The sequence below is a fragment of the Leucoraja erinacea genome, chromosome 21 (assembly GCF_028641065.1).
Source record: "Leucoraja erinacea ecotype New England chromosome 21, Leri_hhj_1, whole genome shotgun sequence".
NCBI lineage: Eukaryota > Metazoa > Chordata > Chondrichthyes > Rajiformes > Rajidae > Leucoraja > Leucoraja erinaceus.
In genome coordinates this window covers 29305473-29328445 of record NC_073397.1, presented here as the reverse complement: position 1 = coordinate 29328445, position 22973 = coordinate 29305473, and the positions used below count along the sequence as shown (strand labels likewise).

At 41.4% G+C, this 22973-nt stretch overlaps 1 protein-coding gene across 2 annotated transcripts in view; it reads left to right on the top strand.

The window, feature by feature from the left end:
• Nucleotides 1-22973, top strand: part of slc9a8 (solute carrier family 9 member 8) — a 42262-nt gene that overhangs the window by 5744 nt on the left and 13545 nt on the right. For both annotated transcript variants that reach the window (XM_055652492.1, XM_055652491.1), the window contains 9 exons: nucleotides 53-133; nucleotides 1066-1124; nucleotides 3213-3296; nucleotides 4982-5083; nucleotides 9742-9776; nucleotides 13028-13171; nucleotides 14434-14572; nucleotides 17634-17739; nucleotides 21925-22041. In XM_055652492.1, coding sequence (XP_055508467.1) covers nucleotides 53-133; nucleotides 1066-1124; nucleotides 3213-3296; nucleotides 4982-5083; nucleotides 9742-9776; nucleotides 13028-13171; nucleotides 14434-14572; nucleotides 17634-17739; nucleotides 21925-22041 — 867 coding nt within the window. The remainder of the gene's footprint in view (nucleotides 1-52; nucleotides 134-1065; nucleotides 1125-3212; nucleotides 3297-4981; nucleotides 5084-9741; nucleotides 9777-13027; nucleotides 13172-14433; nucleotides 14573-17633; nucleotides 17740-21924; nucleotides 22042-22973) is intronic.

The following is a 22973-nucleotide window of genomic DNA, read 5'->3' as shown; positions in this document are numbered from 1 at the left end:
AATGTCAGCCATATCTTGCATATCTAACCTTGTTTTCTCTCTTGTTTTACAGCTATTTGCATCATATTGGTGCGGCTGCTGATCAAATACAAACTGCATTTTCTTCCAGAAAGTGTGGCCGTGGTATCTTTAGGTAAGCTTGCTATTAATTCTATTTGATACATTTAGCAACATCAAACGTAGTTGAAAGAGTGATGGCAGGTGTCTCGCCAAGAGGAAATTTGTTTTGAGGTAATCTGTTCTCCTGCTTGAAATGTCCGAGCGGACTACGGAATATATTTGATGCTCACATTTCTGGGCAGCCCTGGGTCAGAATCAATCTCTTTCTGATGCATCAAGGTACAATCATTATTCAACCCAATATTGATGTCTGATTGTTAACTCTCACTTTGTTCCAACCATGTATCATTTTATGCTGTGGAGGCAAAGTGCTGGAGTAACGCAGCGGGACAGGCAGTATCTCTGGAGAAGGGTCTCGTCCCAAAACGTCACCCATTCCTTCTCTCCAGAGATGCTGCCTTTCCCGCTGAGTTACTCCAGCTTTTTGTCTCTATCTTTGGTTTAAACCAGCATCTGCAGTTCCCTCCTACACATCACTGGAGAACTGGATAGGTGATGTTTTGAGCGCAGGTCGAACAGCATATTTAAAAAAAAAAAAAAAAAAAAATCCTTTCTTGTTTTCATAGTTTTAATTACTTCTCTCTGTAATCTGCCCTGGCCAACAACTCCCTGAGACATCTGTGTTATCTTAATTCTGGTCAAGTTATGCCAAATGCAATTATTCCAGCATCTTCAAACTCTGGACAGGTATTCTTCAAATTTTCACCACAATGTCGTTCACCAGTCACTGCAACAAATGCTGCACCACTCTCTGCACCAAGGAATACACTGGATCAAAAAGCATTTTGCTCAACTTTTTCAACACTATAAGGCGATTTTCTGATGCTCATGTGGAATAGCTCAGGGTATTAACCAAATTAAATGTTTGCCACTTGCATGCACCCTAACTAAGTTATTTGCTCTTTCTTAATCTATCCAACCATTTTCTTTCTATTTTTCTCATAGGAATCTTAATGGGTGCCGTGATTAAAATTATAGAATCGCAACATTGGGCGAACTGGAAGGTAATCAATTCAAGCGGTATTCTTTTAGTAAAATCTTCCTTTGTCTGAAATCTTCCCTACAGTTTTGTTTATTGTCACAAGTACCGAGGTACTGTGGAAAGCTTTTTGTTGCGTGCTATCCAGTGAGCAGAAATACAATACACGATTACAATCGAGCCATTTACAGTGTACAGAAACATGATAAGGGAATAATGTTTAGTGCAAGGTAAAGTCAGCAAAGTCCAATCAAGGATAGTATGAGGGTCACAAATGAGGTAGAGAGAAATCTATAAATATTTTAATCTTCAGCTCCCTAAAACAAAGGCTATTAAGTTTGAGCTAGCGGTGACAGCAATATTGAAGCAAAATGCTGAAATTTCTGTCTTTAGCTTTTCCTGTATTAAAGTACTTTGAATACTCTTTGACAACTTATTGTGAATGCCAGGCTGCAATAATCACAAATAACAAATTACTAACCCCGGACAGTACACAAATATAATTTGTATTGTACCATACACAAAACCATGGAACAAAAATTATGACCAAATGATGATGTTGCCGTGAGCTCCTGGTTTTACTGTTAGAAACTGATGCTTAGGAACACTTTTTGATTTCAACATTTAAATCGGGTTGAAGGACATTCGTATAGATGAGTGCAATGGACATTTGAGAAATATGTTAGTTGCTTGCCCTAGACCTTTATTAATTTACAAGCGAATCTTACAGTCTAATTATGCGACTATTTCCACTTCTACAATTCTACCTTGAAGTTCGTTCCATGTTTTGCCCTTTTTTTTATCATGAGTTACCTGATACTCACATTTTACAATGTCGCCATGTTTTGAATTTACAATCTTAATTTAAAGTAGCACTTATTTGGCTTACATACTGCAGACTTCTTTTGTATACCTTTTTGAAAAAATGCATTTTAGTCTACAGTGATGCACATTTATATACGTCATTATGTCTTGGACAGATTACGGTCCCTTGATTTTGCGGTGGGTTTTAAAATGTATTTATTACATCTTTAGAAATATTTTAAAATATATTCATAACTATATCCTGTGAAATGTGAAAATTGCTGAGAACAACTAAGATGAGAGTTTATTTGTACCTTGATTGGAAAAGATTGGGTGCATACGTGGCAAACATTGAATGCTAAGTATCAGTATTTTTCAAAGGTAATCCTGTACATGGCGTGCGCGTGTGCGCGCTCTTGTGTGTGTGTGTGTGTCTATTCCCTTCCAAGTTATGATTTAATTACCAATTTTAAGTTCTACTTATGAGATAGAAAGATTGAAAGGTGATTACACTGGAGCTTATAGACTGATTAACCTAACACTTATTACTGGAATCTATAATTAAGATTAGAATAAATTGAATACCTTAAATTATTTTTAGAAAGAACCACGTCAATTTATGAATTAAGAGGGTCAGGCCAAGTAAGTAAGTGCAGAATACTCTGTATTTCTGCCAGAGGAAGTGGAAGAGGTGGGCACAATTGGCCATCCAGGATAAAATTAAACCCAAGGCATCTTCGCTTTTTGTACCGTCTTTGTACATTCTAAACATCTCCAAAGAGCTCAATGTTTATCATTTGGTGCCACAGTGGGCGGCATGGTGGCGTTGCGGTTGAGTTGCTCCCTTACAGTGGCGGAGACCTGGGTTCGAACCTGACTGCGGGTGCTGTCTGTATGGAGTTTATACGTTCTCCCTGTGACCTTGTGGGTTTTACCCGGGTGCTCTGGTTTCCTCCCACATTCCAAAGATGTGCAGGTTTGCAGATTAATTGGCTTTGGTAAAGATTGTAAATTGTCCTAAGCGTGTGGGATAGTGGTACTGTAAGGGCTGATCATTGGTCAGCGCAGACTCGGTGGGCCAAAAGGCCTCTTTCCACGCTCTATCTCTAAACTTTATCAAACCGCATCCGTTGGAGCCAGGTGTAGGAGTAATGTACACGAGAAGTTGGACTTCCCAGAGTTGTCCCCAGAATAGCTGCCAGTCTTCAGTCAATTCAATTCACTCCATGTGATTTCAAGAAATGGTTAAAGCTATTGAATGCAAGACCCTTGCTGCTGAACCATAATCTATTTGTTTTTTATTCAATAGGAAGAAGAAATGTTTCGGCCAAACATGTTTTTTCTTTTGTTACTTCCACCCATTATATTTGAGTCTGGATATTCATTACACAAGGTAGGTGAAGCAGTGAAGGAGATGTAAGAACTGCAGGACAACGCTTGATCTGAAACTATTGTTCATTTTCACGTTGTAAGCAAAAATACATACAAATTTGGCAAATAATGCGCTACATTTATGACTTTATTTAGAGACATTGAATAGATTTTTTTCACGTGAGCAAATACTGCAGATTTCCACTATTTCTGTTGTGCTGGAGGGGCCTAAACTTTACTCCCTGCTGAGTTGGCTATCATCAACTGACCCATTCTTTGGAAAGTGAACCCAAAATGTCACACACGTGACCAGATGGCACCACAATGGTAGCACATTAAAAAAAATTCTTGTGAGAGATTAATCTTCTTCATTGCTATTTTCCTACCTACAGAACTGCAATGCATGTCGGTTAAAGATATGAACATTCTAGCTTTTAAAAACTCACAGTTTGTGTAATGCTTCCGTGTGGAGTCACACACGTGACCGGTCGTATTTGGCCTCTGACCCTACAGAAACATTGTCAGCATTTAAAATATAAAAATTTCACTTGATAAACTGAAAAAAAAATGTGAATCGTATACACACAAAACCATCTGCCTGTAATGCTTTCAGAATTAGAAGAGACGTGGTCCACAATTTCTCATATTTTTTGATCACATACGTGACTGAGACTAAATTAAGAAGCTGACTTCTATGTGCTGAAACACAATGGCCAGCTGACATTTTCATCGTCCTCTGTGAAGCAGGTCGATGGTGTTTCAGTCAATTCTCTGTGACAGCAACTTAGCCTGCTATGGTGATTGGGGGAATTGAGAAAGGGAGGTTGTTAATTCATGTATCATTGTGTGATAGATATTATCTCATAGAGTCTTACGGTGTGAAAACAGGCCCTTTGGCACAACTTCCCCACGCCCACCAACTACACTACCCTAGCATCTACACTAGTCCCATCTGCCCACGCTTGCCCCATAACCCACTAAACCTGTCCTATCCATGTATCTGTCCAATTGTCTCTTAAATATTATGATAGTACCTGTACAAGAGGATTGTGATTGTGGCCACCACCAAATGTGACTGTTGCAACCACAGATCACAATACATAGTCCACGGATGCTGTGGTTTTTGTCAGTGTCCTAAATTCAGTATTCAGTATTTCAGTATTTACTTTAATGTCATTGTAACTGAGTACTTACATACACAGATTTATGATGTTTGTGCACTAAGATAAATTTGTGCACTATTGTGGGAGAGTTATGAATAAGTGTGGAATCTTTTAATCCACTGTAGTCTCAGACTTTCTTCCTGGAGACCTGCCTTATTCTTTTTGTATCAGTGACCAACAAAGGTCGAGGGAGAAGCCTTTATTCTTCATCTTTTCTGTCAGTAGGGTAACTGCACCATTACACGTGTGAATTGCAGTGGTGAAATGACGCTGGTGTTAGGGTGAATCATAACGAGAGGTGCTGGTCTGAATTTCAGCTGAAAATACAATTGCCAGGCAAACTGGCCATATGATTGTTTGACATTCAATTTCTTCAGCAGAAGATGTCATTTTAACAATGTGAACAGTCTAATTCACAAAATTCCCACAAAAACTTTTCACTTTCTTAAAGAGTATTTCAAGTCTGCTTGAAATTAGAGTTTTTTCCTTTCCTTGTTTCTCAAATTGCAGTTTATCATCTAAAGCTTTTTTTCCTCTATTTAAGGGAAATTTCTTCCAGAATATTGGATCAATTACCCTCTTTGCTGTATTTGGTACAGCAATTTCAGCTTTCGTTGTAGGTGGTGGAGTGTACTTTCTTGGTAAGGTAAGTTGACTAAACATTTAAACATAGAAAATAGGTGCAGGAGTAGGCCATTCAGCCCTTCGAGCCGTCATCACCATTCAATATGTTCATGGTTGATCATCCAGAATCAGTACCCTGTTCCTCCTTTCTCCCCATATCCCTTGATTCTGTTGGCCCTCCCTCTTGAAAACATCCAGTGAATTGGCCTCCACTGCCTTCTGTGGCAGGGAATTCCTTAGATTCACAACTCTCTGGCTGTAAACGTTTCTTCTCATCTCAGTCCTAAATGGCATACCCCTGATTCTTAAACTGTGACCCCAGGCTCTGGACTCCCCCAACTTAGGGGACTACAAAGCAACGTTGGTTATTGGGCTCAATCTTCTATTCGATCTGGTCCTTTAAAGAAAAACAGAGCAACAGCAGAAATGCATAGAAGTTATCATAATTTATATCATGCATGCTTATACATTCTTTATTAGAACAGGTGTCAAGGGTTATGGGGAGAAGGTAGGAAAATGGGATTAGGAGGCAGAGATCAGCCATGATTGAATGGTGGAGTAGACTCGATGGGCTGAACGGCCTATTTCTACTCTTATAACTTGTGAAATTATCAACATTGCCAATGTACCTGGAATATTGAAGAACTAAAATCAGCAATTGATTAAAGTTGGTGCAATTTGTTCTGTTTAGTTTATTATTGTCATGTGTACCGAGGTACTGTGAAAAGCTTTTTTATTGCGTGTTATCTGTTCAGCAAAAAGGCTACACATGATTATTATCAAGCTGTCCACCGTGTATGGATATAGGATAAAGGGTATCACATATAGTGAAATATAAAGTCCAATTAAAGGTAGTTTAAAGATTTCCAATGATGGAGATGAGAGGTCAGGACTGCTCTCTAGTTGGTGAGAGGACTGTTCAGTTGCCTGATAATAGCTGGGAAGAAACTGTCCCTGAATCTGGAGGTGAATCTGTGTTTTCAAGCTTCTCTACCTCTTGCCCGATGGGAGAGGGGAGAAAAGGGAGTGACCAGGGTGAGAGTAGTCCTTGAATATGCTGGTGAGGCAGGTTTGAAGTGTAGGTGGAGTCAATGGGTGGGATATTGATGTGCTCGATGGTCTAAGCTGCGTCCACAGCTCTATGCAATTTCTTGTGGTCTTGGATGAACTATTCCCAAACCATGCTGTGTAAGACTGGCATGAATTCTTTCTTGGCTGTCCTTGTAAAACTAATTTCTGAAAGATATTCCATAATGAGAGCTTAAGAAGGAACTGCAGATGCTGGAAAATCGAAGATAGACAAAAATGCTGGAGAAACTCAGCGGGTGAGGCAGCCTCTATGGAGCGAAGGAAATGGGCAACGTTTCGGGCCGAAACCCTTCTTCAGCCTGATAGTTTGATGAAAAATCGTTATAAATAGGATTTCTGATATTTTGAACATTTTCCTGTCTACTAAAGTCATGCTAACTGTTTTCATGGTAAGATTTTGTAGGTGTCATAATATGTTCACGCACTGTCAACTTACAGCTTGGTTAAGGATTAAAATATATGGCTGCCTAATTTCAAGTTTTCTCATGGTTCCAGTTGCAGCATACAGCACCTGTCAGACCTTTCGCCGGTGGTTGAGTTCCTTACTTTTCTTAAGAAGTCCACGACGGGAGACATTTCCCTTGTTAATAAAACAGTATATCTAATAAAATGTTATCGTTAAAAAGAATAGGTTCCATTTATAGGCAGATCATGTTTAACTATCAGCATTGCATGGGGAAACGGATGCCAGGTATTCTGGAAGGTACTGTGATTAATGACACTCAACTGTGCCATCATTACTTAATAGAGTACAGAATTAGGCAAGCAGATTATATCAGTCCATTGGATATTGTTACTCTGTGCTTTAAGTGCAGCTAAAAAAAATCAATAAACTAGAAATGGATTGGCAATGTACCACATGTGTAGGACATGCTGCCTGTCCCGCTGAGTTACTCCAGTATTTTGTGGAGATGCTGCCTGTCCCACTGAGTTACTCCAGCATTTTGTGGAGATGCTGCCTGTCCCACCGAGTTACTCCAGCATTTTGTGCCTGCCTTCGATTTAAACAAGCATCTGCAGTTCTTTGTTACACATGTTTAGGAAGGAACTGCAGATGCTGGTCTATACTGAAGCTGGATACAAAATGGGTCAGGCAGCATTTCTGGAGAAAAGGAATAGGTGACGTTTTGGTTCGGAACCCTTCATCAGACTGAATGATAGAGGTTGGTGGGAGGGGGGGGGAAACGAAACAGGAGGCGAGAAAAGGCAAGAACAAATCAGGGCTGGCAACAGGTATCCTCGGGAGCGGTGGAGCAGAGGTATGCTAATGAGTAGGATTGAAGGATGCAAACAGTGGGACTGTTAAGACGACTAGGTTGGAGAGATAGGGAATGCAGGAGATATATGAAATGATAGAAATCATCGTTCATAAACACTGGGTTTTAAGCTGACCAAGCTAAATATATCTTCATGTGTATTGTGGATCTGATGAAGTGAATATGTTGCTTTGCGAGCCGTCCTCCTAATTATTGTTGACAGAGTCCACAACTGTTGTGGTGTGTAAAACCCATTCATATTTTCAGCAGAGGTGGCTGAATGGTGGACATGGAACACAAGGATAAGACTAACCCTACATCCTTGTGCAAATTAATTGAATCAAGATTACTCGGATATAACGTCAATATGAATACAGCAGGGCTACCTTTATTCGTTATCATTGTATCAACATGTATTAGGTGCATTATTGATCCACCATGGTTCTTTATCAAGGCTTTGACTCAATTTGGCACAGAATCAACCAAATTCTGACGGTTTCAGAGGATTTTTTCATCTCGACACCACAGCTGAAATATTTGCCCAGATGGGCTTCTGTCTCGTGGCCCAGTCCTTTCCTTTCAGTTTCTCCTTGATAATTGACTACAAATTCTCAATCGGTTTCGGGTCTTGAGTTACCAGGCCAGTCCAAGACACTTATCCATATTCTGCTGGAAAAATTGGGTCACAATCTTTGATGCGTGGCACTGAGCAGGAATATCTGGAACATCCCAGATGCACCTGGAAAAGTCTTCACCATCTCTGGCACCACTCCTCTCCACAATGGACTGATATATATCATGGCGATCTCATCATTCCATCAACTGGGTGCAGCAGACCAAGACGGTAGTCGCTAATGCAACCCCAGAACATCTTCTTTTCAGGATGTTTGATGAACTGATCGATGTGGCATTTTCTCACTGGCTCTCCGACTGATCTCCAAACATGATGGCTACGTTGGCCCTGAACCAGGAAATGGTTCTTGGCAATAAATGACTCATTTCTCCAGTCCTCCCATGTCCAATCTTCATATTTTAAGGCCCACTGCTATCATTTCAACTTCATTGCTGCTGTTGGAAGTTGTTTTTCACAAGTTTTTTCACAACTGAAAGCAAATTTCATAGCAATCACTGGAAGTAATACTCAGCGAATGAAATATGGCGAGAATAATTTTTTTGAAGAGAATATAGGGTTTCAGAAAAATATAAGAACAAACGGTGAACACAGGAACTCGTCATATGGAAAAAATAGCAAAATTGACCCGTGATTCAATTAATTTGCACAAGGATCTAGAACTATATTGATGATGATTCTTGAGGCTAATGTGTTAGGAGATACTTTATTATTGCAATAAAACAGATAAATTGACGAGCATTATCCCAGCACTAGTTCGGATCAAGGCTTACATACTATCAAGTCAAGTTAAGAGAGTTTATTGTCATGTGTCCCAGATAGGATGATGTAATTCTTGCATTGCTGCAGCACAACAGGATATTGCAGTCATAAATGCAGATCAGATCAGTGTGTCCGTATACCATAGAATATATATACACACACCAGTAAACAGATACAGTGCAATAGGTTGTTATAGTTCATAGTTTGTTTGAAGTTGTGTTTAATAGTCTGATGGCTGTGGGGAAGAAGCTGTTCCTGAATCTGGATGTTGCAGATTTCAGGCTCCTGTACCTTCTTCCCGATGGCAGTGGACCAGCGATCCCCATACACTAGCACTATCCTACACACTTGGAACAATTTACAATTTTTACCGAAGGCAATTAACCTACAAACATGTACATCTTTGGAGTGTGGGAGGAAACTGGAGCACCCGGGGAAAACCCAAATGGTCACAGGGAGAACGTACAAACTCCGTACAGACAGCACCCTTAGTCGGGTCCGAACCCGGGTCTCTAGCGCTGTAAGGCAGCAACTTTACCTCTGCACCACCGTGCCACCCCGTACAGGCCTTCTTGCAATATTTGGGCTGAAAAGTGCTGCTTCAGCTGTAGGACTTGTGCAACTTGGCATTGTAGCAATGTTGGTGCATTTGAATTTAAATTGTGAAGCAAAAATATAAATTATAAGTAAATACCATGACTGAGCCAAGTTAACAATTGTTTTGAGCACCGTTGATGGATGAATCATCTCAATTTCAATAATCATCCCCCAGCACTGCTTTTAAAAAAAATCATCTAAAAGCTTCATTTAATTGTCACATTGAAAGATTTTTGCTTTATGCTATTTTGCCATTTGGCAGAAAGTTAACTTTAAAAAAGGGCATTATCTGAAATATCCCAGCATTGATTTCAATTCAAATACTTGTTTTTCTCTCTCATTTAGGCTGAAGTTATCTATAAGCTCACAGTGACAGACAGGTAATTATTTCCGCACTCTTTATTATGTATTAAATTCACAACTCTTTATCCTGTTGGGGTCACGCCTGTCTTTTTATATCTGGACTTTGTCTGAGCTTATCAAAATATCCCCCTTGTTCACTTATTTCCAGCTTTGCCATGTCCTATCCCTCCTCTCTTCCAGCTTTCTTTCCTGCCCCACCCCCATTTCATTCTGTCTGAAGAAAGGTCCCGACACAAAACATCATCTATCCATGTTCTCCAGAGAATTACTCCTGCTGAATTACTCCAGCATTTTATGGCCTTATTAGTAAACCTGTATCTTCAGTTCCTTGTGAAAATGTTTCCACATAATTATTTTGCAAGATTCATTCTAGGCTTGTGGAATACTTTGAATTATTTTTAAACTGACTCATAGCCACGTTATGGCAAAGAGAAATCGAAATTGAAAGTTCTGCGCACTCTGCCCATGGACATGGTGTGGAACAGTGTTAGCTGGGTCCCATGTCGGATGACGTGCTAAAACTGGTAATGTTTTATCTTGAAGATAGACAATGGGAAAGACTGAGTAACCCCAGAGGGTCAGGCAGCATCCCTGGAGAAAATCATTAGGTGATGTTTCGGGTCGAGACCCTTCTTCAGACTGAGAGTCGGGGAGAGGAAAACTAGAGGTTTGAAGAGGTGCTAAGAACAAATGAATGAAAGGAATGCAAAAGGACAAATCAAAGGCAGCAACGATGATCACGGCGGAGCCCACAATGCTCCATTGTTGGCTGTGGAGAGGGTGATAATGAGTGAAACTAAGAGGACGACAGTGAAACTTGATGGACGACTTGGGTGGGGGAGGGACGGAGTGCGAGGGGATAACGCAGGTTGCTTGAAGTTGAAGAAATCAATATTCAATTCTAGGTTGTAAGCTGCCCAAGCAAAATATGAGGTGCTCATCCTCCAATTTGCATTTGGCCTCACTCTGACAGTGGGAGGCCCACGACATAAAGGTCAGTATGGGAAGGGGAAGGGGAGTTAAAGTGTTTGGCAACCAGGAGATCAAGGTGGACTGAGTGAAGGTGTTCAGCGAAACGATCACCCCATCTGTATTTGATCTCACCGATATATAGAACTCCTCGAACAGCTGATGCAGTAGATGAGTGTGGAGGAGGTGCAAGTTAACCTCTGTTTAACCTGAAAGGACTATCAGGGTCCCTGGACAGAGCAGAGGGGAGAGGTATAGGGACAGGTGTTGCATCTCCTGCAGTTGGTGGTTTGGGTGGGAAGGCATGCGTTACCCAGGCAATGTCTCTTGTGGAAAGGGATGGAGATGGGTTGTGGCTAGTGGTGGGATCCTGTTGGAGGTGACATAAGTGTTGGAGGATTATGTGCTGTATGCAATGGTTGATGCGGTGAAAGGTGAGGACTAGGGGGACCCTGTCCCTGGTGCGACTTGGTGGAGTGGGAGCAAGAGCAGAGCTGTGGGATACCGAGGAGACGTGTGCGAGGGCCTTGTCTATGATCGAAGAAGGGAACCCCAGATGGTGGCACCATCGAATGTGGCAGCCTCGCCTGCAGATGTTCATACTTTCATCCTTTAGTCCGTCAAGGTTTTGTTGTGATGGTCTTTTAGTCTTTTTATGTGGGGGGAGGGAGGGGGAAACAGCTTATCACAGTCGCTACCTGGGTCGAGAATGCGTCTTTCCACCGAGACGCATCTTCGCCCCCCTCCTCACAGCCTACCACCTTGGTTGGCGCGGCCTTTCCTGCTGGAGACTGGCCAGAGCTTCAGCTTCAGCGGCGGCGCAGTACCGAAGTACCATCGCGGAGTGGCCGATGCCTTATCGAAGTCACCGTGTTGTAGCTCCGAAGTGTTGGGACTGCGGACTTTAACACCGTGGAGCTGTGGTCTGCGGAGCCTCCAACCGTTGGCGGTGCTGACTTTAACATCGCGGCGGCCTGGGATCTTTCGCTGAGGTCGCCAGTGTTGGAGCTCCGCCCAGCTCGGCCTGTGGACTTCGGGAACCGCGGTCTCCGGGAGGATGTGGCCGATTCGGACATTCCAAGCCACTGAGAGTGTTCTTCTGACGCCGGAGTACCATCATCCAGCAGGAGGGCCTGAAACATCGGGCCGACCTTTGCGCTGACTGTGGAGGCCTCAAATAGGCCCCGACCACGGGTGAACATGAGGAAGGGGGACTGAACTTTTATTGCCTTCCCTCACAGTGGGAAACGTTGATTCCGCTGTGAGGGATGTTTCATGGTACATTCTATAGTGTTGAGTTTTTCTTATTTGTGTGCTGCATGGGAACTCAAATTTCATTACACCAATTGGTGCATGTGACAAGAAATGTCCTTTATCCTTTGTCCTAATGCAATCTTCAGTTGTTTTCAGCAAAGATCAGTTTTGTCTTCACTTGCCTACTTTCTGGATATTTAAATGCCATTTATTCTACCTTGAATACATGAATTCATGCTTCCTGGCCAGCATTTTTCACATTCTGCCCACCTTTAATAAAGTCTCTTTGTTTTAATGCTGGAACATCTGTTCATGAATCACAATACTCTGCTTTTTCTTTTGCAAACTGGCTAACTCTGGCCAGACTGGTTTTCTTGACTATTTAATCAGCCAATCTTGAAAAATCCTGACAGACCAGCCAGCAGGGTTTTGAAAGCTGAATGCTTTTGTATCGTATCTGGTATATATTATCAGATTCGAGAAAATGTTTGCAAATCAGCGCATCTTCCTTCTCCTGTTGATATTTGAACTTGGTTTTCAATGTTTCCTCGTGTGGAAAAAGAAAGTTAGAACATAGAAGAGATAGGCAATAGATGCAGGAGGAGGCCATTCGGCCCTTAAAGCCATGTGATCATGGTTGATCATCCCCAATCAGTACCCCGTTCTTGCCCTTCTCCCCATATCCCTCAATTCCATTATCTTTAAGAGCCCTATCTAGCTCTCTCTTGAAAGTATCCAGAAAAGCGGCCTCCACCACCCTCTGAGGCAGAAAATTCCACAGACTCACAACTCCCTGTGTGAAAAAGTGTTTCCTCATCTCCGTTCTAAATGGCTTGCCCCTTATTCTTAAATAGTGGCCCCTGGTTCTGGTCTCCCCCAACATCGGGAACATGTTTCCTGCGATATGCCCATTAACACATCCTTAAGCTTGTATTTTTCATGAATCAAGAATAAATGTTGAATGGAACGTCCTACACACACAATAGTTACTGTATAGTATTACCTGGACATGTACCTATGGTTTTGCACTGTTCTTGTATTGCAGTTTTGCATTTGGCTCTCTAATCTCTGCTGTTGATCCAGTGGCGACGATTGCCATTTTTAATGCTCTGAATGTGGATCCTGTTCTGAACATGTTGGTATTTGGAGAGAGCATTCTTAATGATGCAGTGTCTATAGTCCTTACCAAGTAAGCTTGCCATCTTTTTCATATTATATGCACCTCTTTTGATTATTTTGTATTTTGCAAGCAGTAAATGTATTTTGTATTCTGACTTTGCACTGTTTTAGAGTTTTCAGAGATACAGCATGGAAACAGTCCCTTTGGCCCAACCACCAGTTCCATGCCAACCGCCAGTTCCATGCTAACCACCAATCAATCACCCTTACTGTGTTATCTCGCTTTGTCACCCATTCCCTACACTCTTGGGGCAATTCGCAGAGGCCAATTAACCTTTAATCCCGCACGTCTTTGGGTTGTGGGAGGGAAAAAAGGTGAGAAAGGGGATGTGAGAAAAAACGTTTTCACCCAGAGAGTTGTGAATTTATGGAATTCCCTGCCACAGAGGGCAGTGGAGGCCAAGTCACTGGATGGATTTAAGAGAGAGTTAGATAGAGCTCTAGGGGCTAGTGGAGTCAAGGGATATGGCGAGAAGGCAGGCACGGGTTATTGATAGGGGATGATCAGCCATGATCACAATTAATGGTGGTGCTGGGTCGAAGGGCCGAATGGCCTTCTCCTGCACCTATTTTCTACGGTTCTATGAAACCAGGCCTCTCGGGGGATACCCACGTGGTCACAGGGAGAACGGGCAAAATCTACACAGGCAGCACCTCTGGCGCTGTGAGGCAGCGGCACTACCAGCTGCGCCACTGTGCCACGCAGATGAGTTGTTCCAAAGCATGCGGTTATTCTCCAGCAGATTGCTTTAAGAATTTTAATAATCACATAACATTATAATCTATTTGACAAGTCTTCTCTTTATTCCATGATACTGTTTTACAGTTTGCATATAACATTTGGCACAATGGCAACTAGAGTCTTTGCTTCACAGCTCCAACATCATGACCTTTGATGCTGACTATTTGGAGTCTGCATGTTCTCCCTGCGGAGGCTTTCCTCTGGGTGCTCTATTTTCCTCCCACATCCCAAAAATGTGCAGGTTGGTAGGTTAAATGACTACTATTTATTGCCCCTTGTGTGTATACAAGTGGTAGAATCCCAGAGGTGAGATGGGAATGCGAGTCAAAATAGGATTGGTGCAGTAACGGGTGTTTGATGAAGGGACTGGACTTGGACTTGTTTCCGCACTGTATGTCTCTCATTCTATTCTTGACCAGTGTTGTGTTAACATAATTTCTGCACATTAATTGTTCTCCATGAAAGACTGTGCAAACAATGAATGATTGTGTGTGTGTGTAGCAACAATGTGTTTAAATGCTCCACTCTAGCACAGCTGAAGGTTTGGCCAGAGAGAATGCTCCTGATGTTAGCGGATGGCAAACATTCCTACAGGCGCTGGCGTACTTCCTCAAGATGTTCTTTGGATCTGCAGCACTTGGAACACTCACCGGTCTCATCTCTGCTTTGATATCTTTTTTTTGATCGTTCTAATTTATGCAGATCAGCACTTCATATTCCACTAGGGTAGCATCCATCCTAATGGTATGAACATTGAATTCTCCCGTTTTAGGTAACTAACCTACAGACACTCGCATCCCCTTTTTCCCTTTTAGACATTCTCTTCTCCACCTATATTCCTTCGTCAGGCTTCACATTTTGCAACTATCCTCATCACACATTCTGGAGTTTAGAGATACTGCGCAGAAACAGGCCCATAGGCCCACCGAGTCCGTGTCGACCAGCGATCCGCGTACACTAACACTATCCTGCACGCTAGGGCCAACTTTGTAATGTTACTGAAGCCAATTAACCTACAAACCTGTACATCTTTAGAGTGTGGGGGGGGAAACAGGAACATCTTCAGAAAGCCCATGCGATCACAGGGAGAGCATACGTACTCCATACAGACAGCACCCATAGTCTGGATCGAACCCGGTCCCTGGCGATGTAAGGCAACAACTTTACCGCTGCACCACTGTGCTGCACTAAACATGCTGGCACAACTTTTAATAGTTTCATCTCTCGCCTGTATCCCCACCTCGCCTGTACCCACCTATTACTTGTTAGCCTTGGTCCTGCTCCCAGTTTTCTTTCCCCTCTTCTACAACTGGTCTGGAGGAGGATCAGACCCGAGACTTCACCATCCATGTTATCCAGGGATGCTGCCTGACTCTGAATTACTCCTGCACTTTTCTTGTACACCAGCACCTACAGCTATTCAAATGTATATATTCTTAATAATCTGGTGCTCAAAATGTTAATAGAAATACATTTACAACAAGACTTAGCTAGAGTTTCCTCCCACATGCTCTGGTTTTCTCCCACATTCCAAAGATGTGCAGGTTTGTAGGTGAATTGGCTTCTGTAAATTGTCCCAAAAATGCAGGATAGAAATAGTGTATGGGTGATCACTGGTCATGGACTTGATGGGCCGAAGGGCCTGTTTCCATGATGTGTATCTGAACTAAAACCTAAAGCTATAATATAAGTTCTTGACATGTTACCTTATGTCACAAAGTTAGTAAGGTAACATTTCAAAAGAGTCGCAGCACACAAAGTCCTCTCTTCACCTTGTGGTTCTCTTGTGAACTTGCTCTACTGCAGTGTGATTAATTAAATGTTTGATTGATGTTCACTTTTCATATCCTTCACCTTGGGCCTAAACCCACTTTCAATTAGTAAATTGAAATATTCCTCTGAAATATTGCAGAGGAATTTTAATAAAATTCAAGTACTTTATACAGTTGGTACAAATGCCCTCTGTGATCCAGTTCTATAAATCTGGACATCTGCATTTACAATTTACTTTTGGTGTAACCGAGCAGGACAGAGTCGTTGGCAAATAAATCTGTAACTGAGTTATTGCTATAGTGCAGCGCATTGCACTACAAAGCATTGGCTCTGGGACAGCTGCTTTGACTATGAAACAGCTGCATTGGCTTTGCAAGTTGAAAGGAAACAGCATTAGCTTCCACAGATTAATTGGCTCTCGGATTAGGAAATCTACATGGTGAACTTTTGCCAGGTAACATGGCGCAAGTAACTGGCGGCCCTGACTACGTAATGGCAGCACGGTGGCGCAGTGGTAGAGTTGCTGCTACTTACAGTGCTTTTAGCACCAGAGACCCGGGTTCGATCCCGACTACGGGTGCTGTCTGTATGGTGTTTGTACGTTCTCCCTGTGTCCTGCGTGGGTTTTCTCCAGGAGCTCCGGTTTCTTCCCACACTCCAAAGATGTGCAGATTTGTAAGTTAATTGGCTTGGTAAATATTGTCCCTCGTGTTTGTGTGTGTGTGTGTGTATGTGTGTATAGGATAGTGATAATTTATGGAGATGACTGGTCAGTGTGGTTTCGATGGGCCAAAGGATCTGTTTCCACACTCTATCTCCAAATTAAAAGTAGCAACACATTGAAATGAATGGAAGAAAGATAAAATGCATCTTTCATATGATTTGATCAAGTTGATTTTAATGTTTAATTTTTGTTTTTTATCTTTAGTTTAGTTTAGAGATGGTGTGGAAACAGGCCCATCAGCCCAGCGATCCCCGTACACTAACACTATCCTACACAGAAGGGACAATTTTATAATGTTACCTGAGACAATCAACCTAAAAAACCTTTACGTCTGTGGTGTGTGAGAGGAAACCGGAGCACCCGGAGAAACCTCGCGTGGTCACAGGGAGAACGTACAAACTCCATACAGACAGCACCCGTAGTCGGTATCGAACCCGGGTCTCTGGTGCTGTAAAGCAGCAACTCTACCATTGCTCCACTGTGCCACCATCCTGAATGATTTAATATAACCTTTTTTTATTTTGACAGTAATAAATCAGTTATAGATTTGTGCGAATGTCTGTCCTGTTCGATTAGATCAAATGAAAAATGTATAACCTTTTTTTATTTTAATAGTGCCCAAGTGTTTTGAAGGCTAGTCAAGAATTTTAATTGCCCCCTGAAGTGGGTCTCGACCCGAAATGTCACCCATTCCTTCTCTCCAGAGATGCTGCCTGTCTCGTTGAGTTACTCCAGCATTTTGTGTCTGCCCTCCATGCTGACCACAATCCAGAAGCAGGCAACCAATGATATTAGGACCGTTGAAAATCTGCTCCAATGTCAAGTGACGTAAATGAGAGTTTCAGAAATAGTTTTAAACATGGACCAACCCCACTGTGCGCCCCTGCATTGAGGTTTGCATTGTGTCAGAAGGAACTGCAGATGCCAGTTTAAACCAAAGATAGACACTAAATGCTGGAGTAACTCAATGGGACAGGCAGCATCTCTGGAGAGAAGGAATGGGTGATGTTTTGGGTCGAGACCCTTCTTCAGACTCTGACCTGAAACATCACCCATTCCTTCTCTCCAGTGGTGCTGCCTGTCCCGCATGAGTTACTCCAGTATTCTGTGTCTATCTTTAGTTTTGGATTGGTGAGCGGAGTTGAAGAGTGTTGCAATTTACAACACGGAATTGTGTTATTTTGTATGTGTCTCGTGCAAGTGAGCATTTGTTCTTAATATACAAGAATCTACCTGTTGAAGCACATTGACCTCCGAAAGACACCATCACTGGAATTTGGGATGATGATCATCTTTGCCTATCTCCCTTATGGGCTTGCAGAAGGCATCAAGCTGTCGGGTAAGTGTTTTCTTAATACCTGTGCTGTTGTTTGTCCATGTCCATATATTATGAGGGGCAGGTAGGCCTATATTCGTAGTGTAATTAACGTAAGTATTTGGAACTGTAAATTTCAGATGACTAAGACACTTGTTTGAACTTTAAAATCCCAAATAATTTGGAAATGTGTAAATTTTGCTTTGTGTATGGTAAACCTGTAGCATATTTTCCATTCAGTGTTATCTGTCTGTGTGTTTATGTGTATATGTTTTTGGGATTTACTATCATGCCTCACTTGTTCCTCCAATTCATACTTTACTATAGATAACAGTTTTATTTGCACTGCTAAAACCCAAATAATATCCTCCACAATTTTCAATATGGCTATAATCCAACTAGTTTAGAGCACAAGCATATGGAACATAGAATAGTGCAGCACAGGAATAAGTCCTTCAGCCCACAATGTCTGGGTGCCGAACATGATGCCAAGATAAACTAATATAAGAGAATATTATAGGAGAAGTCGTCTTTGAAGTCCTCAATCCTACTCCATAATTCAGCCAGAACATGGTTGATCTTTAGTTTAGTTTAGAGATACAGCACGGAAACAGGCCCTTCGGCCCACATTGCCCGCACCGACCAGCGAACCCCACACACTAACACAAGCCTATACACACACTAGGGATAATTTACACTTATACCAAGTATACAAACCCAAGCCTGTTAACCTACAAAGCTGTATGTCTGTACGGAGTGTGGGGGGAAACTGAAGATCTCTGAAAAAACCCACGCAGGTCAAGGGGTGGAACGTAAAACTCCGTATAGACAGCACCCCTAATCAGGATTGAACCCAGATCTCTGGCGCTGTAAGGCAGCAATTCTACTGCTGCGCCACCGTGCCGGCCTTGACACCGTGCCGGCCTTGACAACGTTTTCTTCCAACTTAACACCGTTTTCCTCCTCCGTCCTCTTATCTCTCGATTTCATTTACTATCCAGAAATCCGTCTCTCTCCACGTTTAGCTCAATCAATGTCTCAGCCTGCTCCGCACACCAAGTCCAATGATTCATCTTGTTTTGAGTGAAGCTTCGCTTTGTTCTGGTCCAAAACTGCCAAACCCTTATCTTGAGATTGCGCCCCACGGCCAGGTGAAGGGTCATTCCTTAACTATCCTGTCGAATCCTGCAAGAATCTTCTATGTTTTGATCAGGTCACGTCCCATTCTTCCAAACTCTGGACAATAAAGACCTGTCTGTCTGATCTCTTCATGTCTGATAGTCCTGCCATTCCAGGAACCAGTTTGGTGAATCTTTGGTGCACTCTTTCTGTGGTAGTTTTGTGCTTGGTCAGGGGTGTAGAGCTGAACTCAGTTCTACAGATGGGGTTTCACTGAATCCTTGCCAATATAGTAGAATATCTTTACCATTGCACTCAAATCTCTTTGAACTGTAGGTCAAGGTGCAATTTGCTATTCTATTTGCCTGCTACACATGTTTGTTATCTATGAAGTACTTATTATGGCCATGTAGATGGCTTTGAACATCAAAACAAAATGCCACTCTTTCAGGAAATATCAAACGCGCAAGTACTGTTTCCAGAGAACCCACCCTGGTCTTTATTTTTAGAACCACCTCGGCTTAAAAAACTCTTGTGTTGTTACTACAAAATGTTGTAATACAAAGAAGAAATACCGCACCATCACAGAAGACTGCTGCACACAGTCTGGCCTGTGCCCGCTTATAAACGCCTGTTCCTCAGCTTCTCGGAATAGATACATCTGTAGTCAATGGAGATGACATTTCCCCTTCCCTTGAGCATTATTTGCATTACCATCAGCCTGCACAAACACTGACACTGGGCTCCTGCACTTCTTTCAAGGATTTTGAAAGCTTAAAGGCCCAAGGATATAATAACAAAGTTCTTTGTAATGCAATGTCAATGACATGGTGTTGTATTTAGTTTAGATTATTTTATTTTATGAAACTTGATTTAAAAAATACCTGCCCTTTCTGTTTGAACCAAAGTAGACACTGAGTCCGCGCTGATCAGCAATCCCCGCACACTAACATCCTACACACTAGGGACGATATACAATTTTACCAAAGCCAATTATCCTGCATCCCTGTACATCTTTGGAGTGTGGGGGGGGGGGGGGGGGGGAAACCAGTGCACCCGTGAGAACGGTCACAGGTAGAACGCACAAACTCCATACTGGCAGCGCTCATAGTCAGGATCGAACCCGGGTCTCCGCCGCTGTAAGGCAGCAACTCTACCACTGCGTCACCGTGCTGCCCTTGTCTTTCACCAAATACCAAATGGGCATTTCTAAGCCCTAGTCACAGCAATGTTCCTGATACCTCTTAGAATTACTGACACAATAGAAAGCAGATGAGAAAAAAATTTGGCTTGGATTGTCGGAAAATCAAAAGGAAAATACATTTGTTAATTATTCCCATGGATGTAAATGTTTTACTGATCTAGCCATTGACAACTCAAAAATAGTCTGGCCTCATGAATTTTGCAAACACAGCTAATGTATGAAATAAATAGGGAAAATACTGGAAATATTCAGCAGGTTGGGCAGTTTCTATGGGAAAGCCTTAAAATATTATAGTTAAACAGCTTTTCAGCAAAATAAATCTTATAAATAAATTTCATAAATTTTGATTGGATCACGTTTTTGAATATAAGCTTTATTTCTTTTAAATTCACCCATGAACATTAATGGAACATTTACAATAATATCTTGAACACTTACAGTTTCCTAGCTCTATTATAATAGTAAATTCAGCAGTTCTCAGAGAAAAAAAGGACGAGATTGGTGTATTTTAGCAGCAGTTTTACTTCAAGTTGCTGCTATTGAAATCAATTCAAATAATTCTACTGCATTACTCATACTGTGAAAGCCATCAACGTAGGGTAGGTTTAATCAGTCCCCCCCCCCGATCTTTATAATTAAAGAAGCAAATTGACATTAGTCACAGATAATAAGTAACTATTGTTATAGCTAAAACTAATCTCATTCGGAATTGTTAATTGAGGGAGAGAAAATGCATTTCTATGAGACATCCACATTTAAATGTGTTTTTTTTTTCATAGATTCCTAATGATTCCCCAAGGCAGAAATTCCTACCTATTGCTAAAAATGCACAGACTGGAAATGAAATATAGGATTTTCCTTTATTTAAGCCTTTAGTCTTTAGATTAGTTAATCCATTTGAGATGGTGATTATTTCCAAAATGATTGTTAAATGGTTCATCTTCAGACTTGGCATACCGTAGACCAATTTACAAGAAGCAGGACATTGGTTCTTAGTTTCTGTCTTTCTATTGAATGGTATTGTCTGTTTCTAACTCTAATATTGACAGATTCTTGATTAGCAAGGGTGTTGGTGTTTATGGGAAGAAGGCAGGAGAATGGGGTTGAGAGGGAAAGATAGACCAGCCACAATTGAATGGCAGAGTAGGCTTGATGGATCGAATGACCCAATTCTGCTCCTGTAACCTATGAACGAACTAAATCCATGAAAAAACCATTGCACAACAATGAAAACAACCATGTTGGATAAAATAACATGCGATCTAGGTTTAGATTTATTGTCACATGTACGGATGTACTGGGAATGGCTTTGATTTGCATGCTATTCATTTGCATAATATCTTTTGTATTTTTTATGTTATTTAAATATGATTTTTTTTCCTTTTTTTTTACAATAATGCCATTTATGTTTTTGATCTTCAGGGAATTTTTAATTTAGTAACCTTTTTTAATTATGAATGGTTGCAGTGGATTTAATGGAAACCAAAGTAATTCTACCTTTCTAAAATATTGCTTAATTTCTTGATTCACGTCATAGCTGCTTGAACCAAATGTCACAAGAATATCGCTAAAATGGTTTGTTTTTTGAAAATATACCATCGCAAATTGCACTTTGCAGCGATGGTCACAGCGATGGTCTAAAAATATGATCACCGTCAAATTCATTCATATGGCCCGACTGCAAATTCAGTGGTCTTATTTTTTTAAGACAAATGGCGGACAGAGTACTTACAGCTTTTATTTATGTAATTGGATGAACTTCTCTATATAAATCTTACTGGTTGCACTTAATTTTAACAACGTTAAATTTAAATGACTTTTATTTTAGTGTGTTATTAATACGTACAACTTCCCCTGTCAATTTTCTATTTGTCCTTTGTCTGCAGGAATCATGGCTATACTGTTTTCTGGCATCGTGATGTCACACTATGCTCACCATAATCTTTCCCCGGTTACTCAAATCCTTATGCAGCAGACACTGCGGACAGTTGCATTCATGTGCGGTACGTACTCTTTCATGGGGATACGGTTTTCTGCTTTTTCATGTGAAACTTCACTTTTGAACATCAAAAAAATTGTAGATGATAGAAATCTGAATTGAACATAGAACAGCAGAGCGCAGGAACAGGCCGAAGATAGACACAAAAGCTGGAGTAACTCAGCGTGACAGGCCGCATCTCTGGAGAAGGAATGGGTGACGTTTCTGTTCGAGACCCTTTTTTTCCTGGAACAGGCCATTTGGCCCACAATGTCCATGCTCAACATGATGCCAAATCAAACTAATTTCCTTTGTTTGCACATGATCTGCATCTCTCCATTCTCTGTATATCCATGTGTCCATCCAAAAACCTCTTGAATGCCATTATTGTATCTGCCTCTTCCACCACCCCTGGTGGTGCATTTCAGTCACACATTGCCCTCTTTTTTTTAAAAGATCAAAAAACATTCCACACATATCTCCTTTCATTATGACACACCACATGTGTTAATAAAGTATCTTTCATGCATTCATTCAATCATTTAGTCATTCCTTTTTAAATGTTGCTCTTTTCCCCGAAAAGCTATGCCTTCTAGGCTTTTACATTTTCACGCTGGGAGCAGCAATCATGCGGAGGGAAAAAACGGATAACATTTCAAGTCAAAGAAACTAACTAAAAAAAGCTGAATGTTATTTGGAAAATGACAGCATAATATTTAAAATTCACAACACAATGAGAACCTATAAAGCAAGCAAAATATTATGTTGGTGGTAAAATATAGTGTTTGCAAGTGATGAAAGTGTAATCTCTGCTTCATGGAGAAGGACCACAATTGTGGACTCAGTTGTCCATGCTCGAGAGACACAGCATGCAAAGGCCCTTTGGCCCATTGAGTCCATGCCGACCATCGGTTGCCCGTTCATATTAGTTCTGTTATTCCACTTTCTCAACTATGT